The sequence below is a fragment of the Trachypithecus francoisi genome, unplaced genomic scaffold (genome assembly GCF_009764315.1).
Source record: "Trachypithecus francoisi isolate TF-2019V2 unplaced genomic scaffold, Tfra_2.0 Lachesis_group7, whole genome shotgun sequence".
Lineage (NCBI taxonomy): Eukaryota > Metazoa > Chordata > Mammalia > Primates > Cercopithecidae > Trachypithecus > Trachypithecus francoisi.
Window position 1 is genome coordinate 99,791,132 of NW_022681472.1, and position 17,151 is coordinate 99,808,282.

Consider the following 17,151-nt stretch of genomic DNA (forward strand, 5'->3'; position numbering starts at 1 on the left):
GGCCATGGCTTCTCACACCAGACGTGGTGAGGGAAGAGCCGCGGGAACTCCCTCTGGGCCTTGATCTCCCTGGTTCACTCGTGCCCAAGGAGATGCGGAGGGCCCTGGCTGAGTGCCTCCCAGGCTCCGCCCTAACGGCCTTAGGGCTGTAATAAAGGCTCACAACAGCAAGGTGAATCCAGCAGGAGACGCATTTGCTCCGTGAGGACGAGGGGAGGCAGCTCCGCCCGACGCAGCAACCACCTCATCAAATGCCAGGACACTCCCCACCAGCAGCCACACGGCCCTACGCCTCCAGTCCAAAGCCCAGCATAACGTCTTCTCTGGGTGGGGCCGACTGGTCCTGTCTCCATCTAGAAGAGCACATGGAGGGAGGGTGGAGGCATCTTTGAATTAAAGGACTGCAGCTGGGGAGGGAACTCAGGACACAGACGTGAGCTGCCAGGAAGCCAAGGAAGCCACGTGCCCAGGCTGGAACCCCAGCACACTGAGGCATGGACACAGAGCCCCTCACAGCCCCTCGCAGATCTACACGATGCCCTTGAGGACGGGGGCAGGGGGCGGGGGGAACAGAGGATCAGGGAGGCAAGACTGTAACCATGGAGCTGGGATTGCTGACTTGGGTTGATATGAAAAGCAGTCTGATCAAATGGGAAAGGCAAAACCTAAGACTTTTAGAAGAAAATACATGAAGAATTTCAGGAGCTCAGTTAGGAAAGGGCTTCCTGAGTAAGACACAAAACCACAAGGAAAAGGCAGGTGGACAGAGAACGCTGGAGTTCAAAACATTGGCTCATCAAAGGCCACCAGCACTGACATGAAGGGGTGAGCACAGACGGAGACCATAATCCAGGCTCGCAGTCAACATGCAGCTGTACCTGGAACAGACAGGGATGCATCCACACCACAAAGGTTAAGAAAGACTATTAAACGGAGGAAAAGGCCGGAGGAGATTCCCAGAGGCAGAAACCTGAGGGCTAAGAACACACAGAGATGCTCAAACCCACCACGGAAGCCACGGAGACCCACTCGCCAGCAGGGAAGGAGAGTCTGGACAGAGCAGGAGCTCCGTGGTGGGGAAGGAGCAGCCCAGGGAAGTCCAGAGGGCGCCTTGCATGGCCTTAAAGCCTGGACACCTGGGGGGCCCTCTCCGCGTTGTGCGTACAGGGGAACTCGGAACCCAGCCGTGGGTGTCAGTGGAGGGTTACCAAGGCGCCACATGAGGACACGTGAGCCCCACAGAGACTGCGAAGGAGCAGAAGAGACCCTCGGTGAGGTAGGTGTGGCTGGGCACAGGGATGAGGAAGGTGTGGCTGGGCACAGGACCAGAGGCCAGCAGGACCAGACAGACGGACAGAAGCAGCCCCAGCTCCTTACAGAGCCTGGGGCATGAGAGAAGGCATGGTGCCCCTCACAGAGCACAGGCAGCCTCAGCCTCAAACAAATGGTGTGGGGACAGCCGGATGCACGTGGAAAACAAACAGGTCAGACCACACCTCACACCACACACAAGAACCAACTCTAAGTGGAGCTGAGACCCAAAAGCAAAAACAAAAGTGTGCCAGTCCCTGAGCAAATGCAACACGCTCTTTTGTCAGTCGCCTGGATGGACTGACACTAAAAATACACAGGCACTGAAGAAAGGACGGCCAACCTGACTGCACAAAACTTCAAAACCTTTTACGTGCAAAAGCCACTACAAATACAACTGATTTTGGCTTTTTAGACACATTTAGTGGTACATTTACAATACAAATTACAGACAAAGAACTCATGTCTTTAATATACAAATTTGAGCATGAAAAGATAAAAATACTATAAAAAGCAAAAGGTAAGAGCGCGCAGTTCACAAGGTGAACACAGACATTTGGAGAGCATCCACTTCGGCGATCATCAGAGCCCCAAAGCCCAGGCTGCACGGAGACCCCAGGCACCCACCCACGCACCTGACCACAGGCACCAGCCCCTGCATCTGACCCCAGGCACCCACCCACGCACCTGACCACAGGCACCAGCCCCTGCATCTGACCTCAGGCACCCGCCCACGCACCTGACCACAGGCAGCAGTTGACGCCCCATGGCCAGGGGCCGGTGCTGCTCACAGACGCCCCAAGGACAGCAATCCAAAGGTATTCGTGGACCCAACAGTCCCTTGTCAGAAATTCACCTGCAGATGCACCTCCCAAAACTCAGAATGACACAAGCAGACAGCAGTATTCCTTATAAGTGCAGAATATTCGAAATTACCCACATGGCCAACACAAGACTGGGGCACACAACAGAGGCCCAGGAAGCTTCGAAAAAGGAGGAGGACAATCTGGATGGTCTGGGAGGCAGTGATGTCTAGGGGATGTTTTAAGTGGAAAAAGCAAATTGTGCAAAGAACGCATAAATCATGATACCATTTGTGTAAGGATGAAGGGGAAATAAGAAAACATACCAACATCTGTTTATTCTTCACAACAGAAACCCAGGAGAAAAACAGAAAACTAGACAAGTTTCTGCCTGCAGCAGGTAGGCGGGTGCAGAAAGGACGTGGGGAAGAGGCCTGGCTGAATGTGCCTGCGAACGGCTGGGGCTTTGGGAGGGTGCGAATGGTCTATATATTTAGAATACAAAAGTGTATCAGGAAGAATGAAAAGGGAGACAAAAAAATCTCTAACTGAAAGTAATGAACCAACGGATGCCAGAACCACAATGAAGAAAAGAGAAAGAGCTAATCCAAACAACTTAGGAACACAGGATGAGCTGGTCGCATTCCTGGGAGACATGCGCACGTGAGGGAATGCAAATGAACCCTGACTTTTTTTAGTGCAAGTATTTTTGTAGTGGAATGGATGAAGCAATTCTGAACCAATTTTAGACGAATTATCAGATGAGCAAGTGAGTAAACGCACTGGTGTTCTTGGGAGCCAGGGAAGAAGAGATGTGACGGAAGAGGAGACCACAGAGCAACTCTGTGGGAGGGACGGGACTGGGGCGCCGTGTGTGCTCAGCAATTCTAGGACGCGTGTGCATGGAGGCGTGCATGTGTGTGGAGGCATGCATGCACACTCGTATACCTGTGTGCGTGTGCGTGGAGGTGTGTGTGCAAACTCATGTAACTACCTGCATGTGTGTGCGTGGAGGCGTGCATGCATGCTCGTGTAAATGTATGCGTGTGCGTGGAGGTGTGTGTGCGAGCTCAAGTACCTACCTGCGTGTGTGAGTGGAGGTGTGCATGCACGCTCGTGTACCTGAGTGTGCCTGTGCATGGAGGCATGGATGTGAGCTCAAGTACCTACTGTGTGTGCATGGAGGCGTGCGTGTGTGCTCGTGTACCTACCTGCATGTGCGTGTGTGCGGAGGTGTGTGTGTGTGCGCGCTCCTGTACCTGTGTGCGTGGAGGCATGCATGCACGCTCGTGTACCTACCTGAGTGTGCCTGTGCATGGACGCATGGATGCAAACTCATGTACCTACCTGCTTGTGCGTGGAGGCGTGCGTGTGCGCTCGCGTACCTATGTGCATGTGCGTGGAGGCATGCGTGCAAGCTCATGTACTTACCTGCATGTGCGTGGAGGTGGGTGTGCACTCCTGTACCTGTGTGTGTATGCGCGGAGGTGTGTGTGTGCGTGCGCTCCTGTACCTGTGTGCGTGGAGGCATGCATGCACGCTCGTGTACCTGAGTGTGCCTCTGCATGGAGGTGTGCATGCGAGCTCATGTACCTACCTGCGTGTGTGTGTGGAGGCCTGCGTGTGTGCTCGTGTACATATGCGCGTGTGCATGGAGGCGTGTGTGCAAGCTCACGTACCTACCTGTGTGTGCGTGGAGGTGCGTGTATGCTCCTGTACCTGTGTGCATGTGCGTGGAGGCGTGAGTGCATGCTCGTGTACCTACCTGCGTGTGTGCGTGGAGGTGTGCATGGAAGCTATGTACCTACCTGCGTGAGTGGAGGCGTGCATGCATGCTCGTGTACCCGTGTGCGTGGAGGCATGTGTGCGAGTTCGTGTACCTACCTGCGTGTGCGTGGTGTGAGCACACTCCTGTATATGTGTGCGTGGAGGCATGCATGCACACTCGTGTACCTACCTGAGTGTGCCTGTGCATGGAGGTGTGGATGCGAGCTCATGTACCTACCTGCGTGTGCATGGAGGCGTGCGTGTGAGCTCGTGTACCTATGTGCATGTGCGTGGAGGCGTGTGTGCAAGCTCATGTACCTACCTGCGTGTGCATGGAGGTGCGTGTGCATTCCTGTACCTGTGTGCGTGTGCATGCAGGTGTGTGTGCATGCTCGTGTACCTGCGCGTGTGCGTGGAGGTGTGCATGCAAGCTCATGTACCTACCTGCGTGTGTGAGTGGAGGCGTGCATGCACGCTCGTGTACCTGTGTGCATGGAGGCGTGTGTGCGAGCTTGTGTACTTACCTGCATGTGCGTGTGCATGGTGTGTGTGCGCGCTCCTGTACCTGTGTGCGTGGAGGCATGCATGCACGCTCGTGTACCTGAGTGTGCCTGTGCATGGAGGCGTGTATGTGAGCTCATGTACCTACCTGCATGTGCGTGGAGGCGTGCGTGCTCCTATACCTGTGTGCATGTGCGTGGAGGCATGCATGCATACTCATGTACCTACCTGCGTGTGTGTGCGTGGAGGTGTGCAAGCTCATGTACCTACCTGCGTGTGCATGGAGGTGCATGTGTGCTCCTGTACCTGTGTGCGTGTGCGTGGAGGCATGCATGCACGCTCATGTACCTACCTGTGTGTGTGCGCGTGGAGGTGTGCATGCAAGCTCATGCACCGACCTGTGTGTGCGTGGATGCGTGTGTGGAGGCATGCATGCAAGCTCATGTACCTATCTGCGTGTGCGTGGTGTGTATGCGTGCTCCTGTACCTGTGTGCGTGGAAGCATGCATGCATGCTCGTGTACCTACCTGTGTGTGTGTGGAGGTGTCTGTGCGAGCTCATGTACTTACCTGCGTGGGTGTGCATGGAGGTGTGCGTGTGTGCTCGTGTACCTACCTGCACGTGCGTGTGTGGAGGCATGTGTGCGTGATTGTCTACCTATGTGCATGTGCGTGGAGGCATGTGTGCGTGCTCGTGTACTTATGTGCGTGTGCATGGAGGCGTGCGTGTGAGCTCCTGTACCTACCTGCGTGTGCATGGAGGCGTGTGTGTGAGCTCATGTACCTACCTGCATAGGCGTGTGTGCGCACTCATGTACCTACCTGCAGGTATGTAGAGGCATGCATGTGTGCTCGTGTACATATGTGCATGTGCACGAGGCGTGTGTGCGCTCTTGTACCTAAGTGCATGTGTGTGGAGGCGTGCGTGTGAGCTCATGTACCTATCTGCGTGTGCGTGTGTGTGGAGGCATGTGTGTGCACTAGTGTACCTACCTGCGTGTGCATAGAGGCATGTGTGCGTGCTCATGTAGCTGTGTGTGTGTGCGTGGAGGCGTGCATGCATGCTCGTGTACCTGCATGTGTGGAGGCGTGCGTACACGCTCGTGAACCTGTGTATGTATGTGTGCGCGTGGAGGTGTGTTTGGGTACCTGTGTGTACATGTGCATACTCCTGTGTAATTTTCTAGTTCTATGTGCTTAAGAGGCCAAAAAGCTCACGCCTGTAATCCCAGCACTTTGGGAGGCTGAGGCGGGCAGATCACAAGGTCAGGAGTTCAAGATCAGCCTTACCAACATGGTGAAACCCCATCTCTACTAAAAATACAAAAAATTAGCCGGGTGTGGTGGTGGGAGCCTGTAATCCCAACTACTCAGGAGGATGAGGCAGGAGAAATGCTTCAACCCTGAAGCAGAGCTTCCAGTGAGCTGAGATCAGGGCACTGCACTCCAGCCTGGGCAACAGAGCAAGACTCCATCAAAAAAAAAAAAAAAAAAAAAAAGAGGCCAAAAACCAAACACACTGCAGTAGCTCTGGATGTTCTAAGAACCCAGACCTTGTTCTCTAAGACCAGTATTCCCCGAAAGGAATCAGAACTCCCTAGACAAATAGCTGATTCCAGGGCTGAGCAGGGCAGCTGTGCCAGGAGGAAGCACTGGGAGGAATGAGGCCGTCAGGGACGCAGGAGCTGGCGAGACGCTTGGAGGCCTATCTGGGCACCAACCCAGTGAAGAGCAAGAGCAACAAAAGCCCCGAAAAAACCCAACGGGGCTCAGTCCACATCAGCGAACAAACCAGTGAACGAACGAACAAGGAGACAGCAGGACTCCTGCTCAGGTCAAGGCCGAGTGCGGATCGAGTGTGGAAGGTGCACAGAGTCCCGGAAAGACCAACCACACGGGGAGTCACAAAGCACCAGACACGGAGCCGGGCTCAGAGCGCCCTCAGGTGGCCGGGAGGCAGCAGCTGCAACTCGGGGGGTGTGGGCGAGGCCTCTGTCGGGGTCAGAGGTCATGTTGCCAGGTGAGGGGCAGGTGGACATCAGTGTCTGCAGATGCGGGGCCCGGGAGGCCCCAACACCACCTGTGCGGCATCCTCCTGAAAAACTGTCAGACAAACCCAAACCAAGGAACTCTATTTTACTTTACTGTGACACAGGGGTCTCACTCTGTTGCTCAGGCCAGAGTGTGGTGATGCGATCTCAGCTCACTGAAGCCTCAATCTCTTGGGCTCAAGGGATCTCCTCACCTCAGCCTCCCGAGTAGCTGAGACCATAGGCATCTGCCAGCATGCCTGCCTAATTTTTGTATTTTTTGGAGAGATGGGGTCTCATTAGGTTGCCCAGGCTGGGATCATCTGTTTTAAATAGGGTGACTATTACCTTAAAAATATCAATGTGGGCCAGGCGCGGTGGCTCACGCCTGTAATCCCAGCACTTTGGGAGGCCGAAGCGGGCGGATCACGAGGTCAGGAGATCGAGACCATCCTGGCAAACACGGTGAAACCTCGTCTCTCCTAAAAATGCAAAAAAAATTAGCCAGGCACGGTGGCGGGCGCCTGCAGTCCCAGCTACTCGGGAGGCTGAGGCAGGAGAATGGCGTGAACCCGGGAGGCGGAGCTTGCAGTGAGCCGAGATCGCGCCACTGCACTCCAGCCTGGACAACTCCATCTCAAAAAAAAAAAAAAAATCAATGTGACAAAGGCAGAGAAAAGCGGTGAAATTCTTCCAGATTAAAAAAGGCTAAGGAGAGAGAGGCAGTCAGAGGCAGAGCCGACCTGGAGGCACGGGACGCTGGCTGAGATGGGACAGAGTCAGATTTACTTGTGGTAACAAGTGTCCTGGGCTACCTGGAAGACGTCCTGAGGGAGCGCATGCTCTCACACTGCGATCCCCAGAAACATTCAGAGGCGACAGGAGCGATGACAGCCACAGGTCTCTGCGCCTCGAGTGCTCATGGGGCTGTTCTTCTTCTCGTGACTTTTCCGGAAGCATGAAATTATTTCCAAATAAAAGCCTAGAAATCAGGGCTGAACAGTGGCTCACGTCTGTGATCCTAGCAATTTGGGAGGCCTCGACCTCCCAAAAGGATCACTTGAGCCCAGGAGTTTGAGATAAGCCTGAGCAACAGACCTCATCTTTACAAAAAATTGAAAATCAGCTAGACGTGGCAGTGCGTGCCTGCAGTCCCAGCTACTTGGAAGGCTGAGGTAGGAGGACTGCTTTAGCCCAGGAATTCAAGGCCGCAGTGAGCTATGATCGCGCCACAGCACTCCAACCCAGACAACCCTGTCTCCTAAATAAATAAATAAATAAGAAAGTCAAAAATTAGAAAGATAAAAACGAGTCATGGCGACCCGCATCTGCAGGATCGCAGGCCAGAGCCCTGAGGGCAGTGCTGTGCACAGGTGGCGTCAGCCACCCTGGCCTTGGGAAGAGCCAGCGACCCCACAGAGAATCTTGTGCGCACGCTGCTTTCTCTAAAGGAAGAAAGCAGTTCCACCCACTCCCGAGGCCTGGGTAGCTCCGCAGGTCGGTCGGCTCCTTACCGAGTGCTCGACCCTGGAAGCCTTGACTCCGGCAGGTCGACATTATGGCTCCTGCACTCGTAGTCCTGTGTCTGGGACATCGCTGTCTGCTTCCTCGCCGAAGTGGACAGACGTCAGGGCATCATCGGGACAACCCCAGCATCAGACGGGAAGGTGCTGCACTGCAAGAGGGGAGAAGGAACAGTGCTGATTTGGAAAATGCCTCACCACACCAACCACCCAGCCGAGCCCGTCACCACAGAGTGGCTGGACAGAATGAAGATGGACTCCACGGCACCCGTGAGCCGTCCCCGGGCAGCCAACCCCACTCCTCAGTGCTCCTGATGTCTGGCCCTGCATTGCAGCAAAGCCTGGCCAGTCTCCCACACAGCAGGGAGACTGTGCCCACAAGCCAGGATCCAGCCCATGTCAGCCGGAGACACCACCCCCACTCCATGCTGGGCCGGGGCAAGCACAAGCCAAGCATGGCAGGACTGTGGGACCACAGGACTTGAGGACTAGCAGGAGGGTGAACAGGAGGACAAGCACCTGCTCCGCCCTCACTCTCAGCCCCACGTCTGAGACTCAGTGTCCCCAGCTGTCCACACAGGCGACACTTGCCGGCAGTCACTGGGGAAGGACGCAGGACCACACACATACAGCGTGCACAGCCATAGCACAAGGGCGCTCAGGAGCAATCCATGTTCACACGGATCACCTGAATTCTGAGAACAGTGCTGTATTCATCAGGTACACAGTCCATTCTTGAAAACCACAGGTCTGAGCTAAGAGGGTCACCTGTACGTGGATTTTCTTCCTCCTCTGCCTCCCCTGAGATAGCACAACCAACCCCCTTCCTCCTCCTCCTCACCCTACTCAACGTGAAGGCGACGACGATGATCTTTAGGATGATCCACTTCCACGTAATGAAGTACATATATTTTCTCTCCTTTATTATTTTCTTACTACCATTTTCTTTTCTGACTTTATAGGAAGAGTACAGATGTTACAATAGCATACAAAATGCATACGAATTGACTTGTTATCCGAAGGCTTCTCACCAACAGCAGGCTGTCTGTAGTTAACGGGGTGGGGGTGGGGGGGCGCTGGCAGCAGCAGCAGCAAGTAAGATGTGGGTTTTGATCACCTGGTGGGGTCAGTGCCCCAAACCCTGAGTTATTCAAGGGTCAAGTGTGAAAAAAATGAACCTTGGACCTTTACCTCATCCAATCCTGTACGTAAAACTTAATTCTAGATGCACTGTAGGCCTAAATATTAAAAGTAAAATAATAGGCTGGGCGCGGTGGCTCAAGCCTGTAATCCCAGCACTTTGGGAGGCTGAGACGGGCGGATCATGAGGTCAGGAGATCGAGACCATCCTGACTAACACGGTGAAAACCCGTCTCTACTAATAAATACAAAAAACTAGCCGGGCATGGTGGCGGGCGCCTGTAGTCCCAGCTACTCAGGAGGATGAGGCAGGAGAATGGCGTGAACCCGGGAGGCGGAGCTTGCAGTGAGCTGAGATCCGGCCACTGCACTCCAGCCTGGGCAACAGAGCGAGACTCCGTCTCAAAAAAAAAAAAAAAAAAAAAAAGTAAAATAATAAAGCTTTTGGAAAGAAATGTAGGAGAAAATCTTTGTGGCCTTATCGTAGGCACAGATATCTTAATTGGACACACACAAAAAATAAGGCACAAAAGAAAAATTAACAAATTGGACTATAGTAAAATTAAGAACCTCTGTTTATCAAGAAACTATTAAGTAAAAAAAAAGCACATCCTAAGTGGGACATATTTAATACACAGAACATGTGTAATGTGTGTGTAATCTGACAAAGAGCCATACCCTATCAGTAAGGAAGGAAATCAGCCGAGTGTAGTGGAGCGTGTCTATGGTCCCAGCCACACGGGCAGAGGAGGAGGAGGATTGCGCCACTGCACTCCGGCCTGGGCAACAGAGTGAGACCCTGTCTCAAAAAAAAAAAAAAAAAAAAAAGCCAGACACAACTGAATGCACAGAGTACAGTTTCCTTTCATGAGGTTCAAGGTTAGGCAAAAGCAGCCTCTGCTGTTAGAAATCAGAACCAATGGCCTCTGGCCTGGGTGGTGATGGGGAGGGACCCACGGCTACACGGCTATTCCTAGCCTTGGTGCCACTTTGCCTGCAGCACTGGCTCATAGAAGCCACAGGGCCTCACACATACACCGCCACTCTCCGACGGTCTGCAGAACCACGGTGGGCACGGCTGTGGTGGGCACCTGTCTCCTTGCTCCCTGATGCCCCAGCTGGCATCAGTACAGGGTCGCCCACCTTCCCCGAGGAGAGGCCCTTCCATAGATACTAACTGTGCTAATTCAAGGGGAAATAAAAAAGACTCAGGCACCAGAAGAGAGCACAGCCGGTGACGGGGCCCAGCAGGAAGAGACACTGCAGGCCAATCGGAAACTTTCTTCAAGTCCCAGACAGACTGTGGGGCCACAAATCTAACCCACACTCACTCCACTCACAAGCGGGGGAACCACCTCCTTAGAGGAAACGCTCTTTCCGCCACTTAAATCTCCACACATTTTAATTTTAATGCTTGGGACTGCTAGGAATGCTATTTTTAAAAATGAAACTCTGGCCAGCGCACCGGCTCACGCCTATAATTCCAGCACTTTGGGAGGCCAAGGCAGGCGGATCATTCGAGGTCAGGGGTTCGAGACCAGCCTGGCCAACACAGTGAAACCCCATCTCTACTAAAAGTACAAAAATTAGCCAGGTGTGGCAGCATGCGCCTGTAATCCCAGCTACTTGAGAGGCTGAGGCAGGAGAATCACTTGAACCCAGGAGGCTGAGGTTGCAGTGAGCCGGGATCACGCCACTGCACTAGAGCCTGGGTGACAGAGCAAGACTCTGTTTCAAAAAAGAAAAAAAAAAAAAAAGAAAAAAGAAAAATAAAAAGAAACAAAAGTATTTTTAATTTCTTGTTTAAGAGGAAACAGGTGACTTACTTGTACAGCTTCAATCTTTTTGAAAAGTAAAACAGCAGCATCAGTGAAGTTCTGAAAGGCTAAAAAGCATCCACGACAGCCTGAGAGCAACCCTGACCAACGCCTTCCCCTGTGCACCTGCTCTCCATCCTCAGCCCATCCTTCCACCACGGGTTCCAACAAGCTCACCGACCTCCTCGTCCTCTTAGACTCAACTAGGCACTACCTCTCAGGAAGCTTCCTCCCATCTGGAACCCCACGCCACAGTGACCCCAAATGCACCAGGTCTGCAATCAGGTGCTGTGAGTCCCCAAACTACTTTTTATTTTTGAAATGAATTAATTATTCCAGGTCCTTCGCATTTCGATATGAATTTCAGAATCAGCTTCTCAATTTCTACAAAATAGCCTGCTCGGATTTTGACTGCAGTTGTGTTGAATCTCTAGATGAATATGAGGAAAACTAACATCCTAACTACATTACATCTTCTGATCTGTGAGCAAAATATATCCATCTAGTTGGGTCTACTTTCTTTCAGCAATGTTTTGTAGTTTTTAGTGTACAAATCTTGCACATATTAGTTAAGTGTCACCCTAAGCATTGCATATTTATAATACTAACAAAACATAATTTCCAAATGTTTGTTGCTAATACAGAAAAAAAGTGTTGTTTTTACAATTTGATCTTGCAACCTTGATAAACTCACTTATTCATTATAATTGCTTTTTTCACAGATTTATTAGGTTTTCTGCAGAGGTAATCATGTCAACAGTGAACAAAAAGTTTTACTTCTTCCTTTCCAAACTAGATCCTTTTATTTATTTTTCTTGCATAATTACATTGGGAAGAACCTGCAGTATTATTACGGAACACAATTAGTAAGAGTGAACATATGTGCCCTCCTCCTAATCTTAGGGAAAGCATCCAGTCTTTTACCATTAAGTATGATGTTGACTGTAACTTTTTCATGATGTCTTTTGTAAGATCAGGGAAGTTCCTTTGTACTCTTAGTTTGCCAAGTTATTTTTTAAATCAGGAATGGATGTTGGATTTTGTAAAATACTTTTACTGTATCTATTGAAATGATCACATGGTTTCTCTTTAGTTTGATAATAGCTGGATTCCATCAATTTTCTATTCTTTTTTTTTTTTTTTTTTTTTTTGAGACGGAGTCTTGCTCTGTCACCCAGGCTGGAGTGCAGTGGCGCGATCTCGGCTCACTGCAAGCTCCGCCTCCCGGGTTTACGCCATTCTCCTGCCTCAGCCTCCCGAGTAGCTGGGACTACAGGCGCCCGCCATCTCGCCCGGCTAGTTTTTTGTATTTTTAGTAGAGACGGGGTTTCACCGTGTAGACCAGGATGGTCTCGATCTCCTGACCTCGTGATCCACCCGTCTCGGCCTCCCAAAGTGCTGGGATTACAGGCTTGAGCCACCGCGCCCGGCCTTTTTTTTTTTTTTTGAGGCGGAGTCTTGCTCTGTCGCCCAGGCTGGAGTGCAGTGGCTGGATCTCAGCTCACTGCAAGCTCCGCCTCCCGGTTCCCGCCATTCTCCTGCCTCAGCCTCCCAAGTAGCTGGGACTACAGGCGCCGCCACCTCGCCCGGCTAGTTTTTTGTATTTTTAGTAGAGACGGGGTTTCACTGTGTTCGCCAGGATGGTCTCGATCTCCTGACCTTGTGATCCGCCCGTCTCGGCCTCCCAAAGTGCTGGGATTACAGGCTTGAGCCACCGCGCCCGGCCCAATTTTCTATTCTTAAACCAATTACATATTCCTTGTATAACTGCCAATTGGTCATGATGGATTGTCCTTTTTTTTTTTTTTTGAGATGGAGTCTCACTCTGTTGTCCAAGCTGGAGGGCAGTGGTGTGATCTCGGCTGACTGCAACCTTCACCTCCCAGGTTCAAGCGAATTCTCCTGCCTCAGCCTCCCAATTAGGTGGGATTACAGATGCCTGCCACCACACCCAGCTAACTTTTTTGTCTTTTTAGTAGAGATGGGGTTTCATTATGTTGGCCAGGCTGGTCTTGAATTCCTGGACTCGTGATCTGCTGCCTCGGCCTCCCAAAGTGCTGGGATTACAGGCGTGAGCCACCGCGCCCAGCCATATTGTCCTTTTTATATATTCTCAAATGAGATTTGCTAAAATTTTGTTAAGAATTTTTACATCTATATTCATATTCATTTTTGCATCTATTTTCTTCTTGTAACATCTTTGGTTTTGCTATCAGAGTAATACCAGCATAACAAAATCAGAAGTATTCCTTCCTCTCAAATTCCTGGGAGAGTTTATATAGAATTGCTATTATTTCTTCCTTCAATGTGTGGCAGAGACTCCAGTGAAGCCAGATGGGCATGTAGTTTCTTTGTGGGAAGGTTTTCAATTACACATCGAATCTATTTAATAGATACAGAGCTCAGCAGGTTCTAAAAACCGCTTACGTGAGTATGAATGGTTTGTCTTTCAAGGAACTTGCCCATTTCATATAAAATTAATCACATTTGCTGGCGTAAGTTATCATACCATACTATTCCTTCACATGCTCTTAAGAGCAACATACCCTGTAGTGATGCCACGTCTTTCATTTTTGATATTGATATAAAAAATGTTTTTTTTTTTTCACTCTTTCCTGGCTAGAAGCTTATTGATTTTACTCATTGCCTCAAAAAGACAGCTTAATAGGTGTTTTTCTATTTTTGTTTTCATTAATTTCCAGTTTGATCTTTGTTTCCTTTCTTGTGCATCCTTTAGACGTAATTTGCTTTCCTTTCTCTAATTTCCTAAGGCAGAAGCAGAGTTCATGATTTGTACATCCTGGGATTACAGGCATGAGCCACCGCACCCAGCCTCAGAAAGCTTTTCTAACCTCTCTTTTGTTTTCCTTTTTCGACTAATAGAACATATACTCAGTAACTAATCATCTTCCAGATATTTTTTATTGGTTTCTTTTTTTTGTTTGTTTTTGAGACGGAGTCTCGTTCTGTCGCCCAGGCTGGAGCGCGGTGGCGCGATCTTGGCTCACCACAATCTCCGCCTCCCGGGTTCCTGCCATTCTCCTGCCTCAGCCTCCCGAGTAGCTGGGACTACAGGCACCCGCCACCATGTCCCCACTAATTTTTTGTATTTTTAGTAGAGACAGGGTTTCACCGTGTTAGCCAGGACGGTCTCGATCTCCTGACCTCGTGATCCGCCCGCCTCGGCCTCCCAAAGTGCTGGGATTACACGTGTGAGCCACCGTGCCCAGTCTACTGGTTTCTAATTATATTTTTCTCAGAGAACATAATTTATATGATTTGAATTTGTTAAAGTTTATTGACACTTTTTATGGCCCCCTAAAATGGTCTATCCTGGAAAATGTCCCATGTGCACTGGTAAACAACGTACTGCTGGGTGAAGTGCTGTATAAAGCCAACCGATCAGGCTGCTTGATGGTGCTGACACTAATTTCTGGTCTATTTGTTCTATCCATCACTGAGAGTCCCAACGACAACTGTGGATGTGTCTATTTCTCTCTGCACTATCAGTTTCTGCTTCATGTATTTTATGGCTCTGTTATTAGGTGCACACACTTATGGTGTCTTCTTGATGAATGAACTCCTTTATCATGAAGTATCTTTATCCTGGTAGTTTCCTTTGCTCTGAAATCAGTACATTTCATATTATAGCAACTCCAGATTGCTTTACATCAGAGTTAGAATTGTGTAACGTTTATCCTTCTTTTACTTATGGCCTATTTATTTCTTTAAATTTAAAGAGGGTGGCAAGGCACAGTAGCTCATGCCTACAATCCCAGCACTTTGGGAGGCTGAAGCAGGAGGATCCCTTGAGGCTAGGAGTTCAAGACCAGCCTGGGCAACATAGTGAGACCCTGTCTCTACAAAAAAATTAGCCAGGCATGATGGGGTGCACCTGTAGTCCCAGCTACTCAGGAAGATGAGGCAGGAGAATCATCTGAACCTGGGAGGCAGAGGTTGCAGTAGGCCGAGATTGCATCATTGTACTCCACCCTGGGCAACAAGAGCAAAACTCCACCTAAAAAAAAAAAAAAAAGGAGGATGAGGCCAGAGGATTCCTTGAACCCAAGAGGTCAAAGTTGCAGTGAGCCATGACTGCGCCACTGCACTCCAGCCAGGGCAACAGAGTGAGATCCTGTCTCAAAAAAAAAAAAAAAAGAAAAGAAAAGAAAAGAAAAGAAAAAAGCAGTTTATTTTAGCCAGTATATACGTGGGCATTGCTTTTTTCTGCAATCTGACCATCTTGCTGTGTTACCTGTTCTATCTGTTCTTTTTACCTCTTTTCCTCCTTTCTGCCATCTTTGGATTAAGTATTTTATGTGGGTCACTTTATCTCCACTGTTCACTTATCAGCTGTAATTTGTTGCTTTGCTATTTTAGTAAATGCTTCTGAGTTTATAACATGCATATTTAATTTGTCATACTCTGCCTTCAAGTGCTGTTCTACCACTTCAAATGTATGCATTTACCATTTTCTTCTCTCCTGGACTTTTATTTTTGCCATTTTTGTCAAATATTTTATTTCTGTATATGTTATAAATTCCTTTCTCTGCTACATAATTACTATTCTTAAACAATTATATTTTAAAGAGAGTTGAGTATCATGTATTTAAACATGTAGTTACCATTTCCAGTACTCTTCAATTTTCTGTATAGATCCAGATTTCCACATGGTTTTGTTTTCCTTCAGCCTAAAGCATCTGTAACATTTCTTTCAGTGAAGGTCTGCTGGTAATAAACTAGTTCGACTATTGTGTGTTTGAAAACATTTTTATGTCACTGTCACTTAAAAGATAGTTAGGCATAGAATTCTTGGTGGACGGGTGTTTTTTTTTTTTTTTCCTTTCAGCATCTTAAACACACTACACCACTGTCTTCCCACTTGCATTGTTTCTCATGAGAAATCTGCTGTCATCTGCATCTTTGTCTTTGTTTCTTCCATAAGCAAAGGAATGGAAGCTTTCCTTTTCTGGCTGCTTTTAAGATTTATCTCTTTGTAACTGGTTTTGAGTAACTTGATGATGATGTGCCTTGCGTCATTTTCTTCATTTCTAGGGTCATTAAGATGGTCCGATCATGTGACATGAATCCATTGGTCAACAAAGAGAAAAGAAAGAAAAGATGGTCAGATCTAGGCTTATAGTTTCCATCAAACTGGGAAGCTTTTCAGCTATCATGTCCTCCAACAATTCTTCCGTCCCTCCCTTCCCACGTAGGGACTCCAATCACACAATTGTTAGATCTCTGAAAGTTGTCCTCCAGCTCCATGATGCTCCTGTTTGTTTTAAAATATTGTTCTTTTCCTTGTTTCAGTTTGGAGAGTGTCTACTGCTTCGTCTTTTGGTTCACTAATCTTCTGCAATCTCTGATCTACCATTAATCCCATCCAGTGTATTTGGTACTTGGACGTTTTCATTTCAACTCTAATTTGGATCTTTTAAAATACTTCCATGTCTCCACTTAATGTGTTCATTTCCTGTTGCTCTCTGAACACATGGAATACAGTTATAATAATTACTTTAGTGCCTGTCTGCCGATCCTAACATCTACGTCAGTGAATACAGTTATAATAATTACTTTAGTGCCCGTCTGCTGACTCTAACATCTACATCAGTGAATACAGTTATAATAATTACTTTAGTGCCTGCCTGCCGACCCTAACATCTACGCCAGTGAATACAGTTATAACGATTACGTCAGTGCCCGTCTGCCGACCCTAACATCTACGCCAGTGAATACAGTTATAACGATTACGTCAGTGCCCGTCTGTCGACCCTACCATCTACACCAGTGAATACAGTTATAACGATTACGTCAGTGCCCGTCTGCCGACCCTAACATCTACGCCAGTGAATACAGTTATAACGATTACGTCAGTGCCCGTCTGCCGACCCTAACATCTACGCCAGTGAATACAGTTATAACGATTACGTCAGTGCCCGTCTGCCGACCCTAACATCTACGCCAGTGAATACAGTTATAACGATTACGTCAGTGCCTGTCTGCCGACCCTAACATCTACGCCAGTGAATACAGTTGTAACAAGTACGTCAGTGCCCGTCTGCCGACCCTAACATCTACGCCAGTGAATACAGTTGTAACAATTACGTCAGTGTCCGTCTGCCAACCCTAACATCTACGCCAGTGAATACAGTTATAACAATTACGTCAGTGCCCGTCTGCCAACCCTAACATCTACGCCAGTGAATACAGTTGTAACAAGTATGTCAGTGCCCGTCTGCCGACCCTAACATCTACGT

At 49.1% G+C, this 17,151-nt stretch overlaps 1 protein-coding gene across 3 annotated transcripts in view; it reads right to left on the reverse strand.

Moving 5' to 3' along the window:
• Positions 1 to 17,151, reverse strand: part of ARHGAP39 (Rho GTPase activating protein 39) — a 151,877-nt gene that overhangs the window by 63,278 nt on the left and 71,448 nt on the right. For all 3 annotated transcript variants that reach the window (XM_033203093.1, XM_033203092.1, XM_033203095.1), the window contains exon 2: positions 7,926 to 8,086. In XM_033203093.1, the coding sequence (XP_033058984.1) occupies positions 7,926 to 8,005 (80 nt within the window). In that variant the 5' untranslated portion in view covers positions 8,006 to 8,086. The remainder of the gene's footprint in view (positions 1 to 7,925; positions 8,087 to 17,151) is intronic.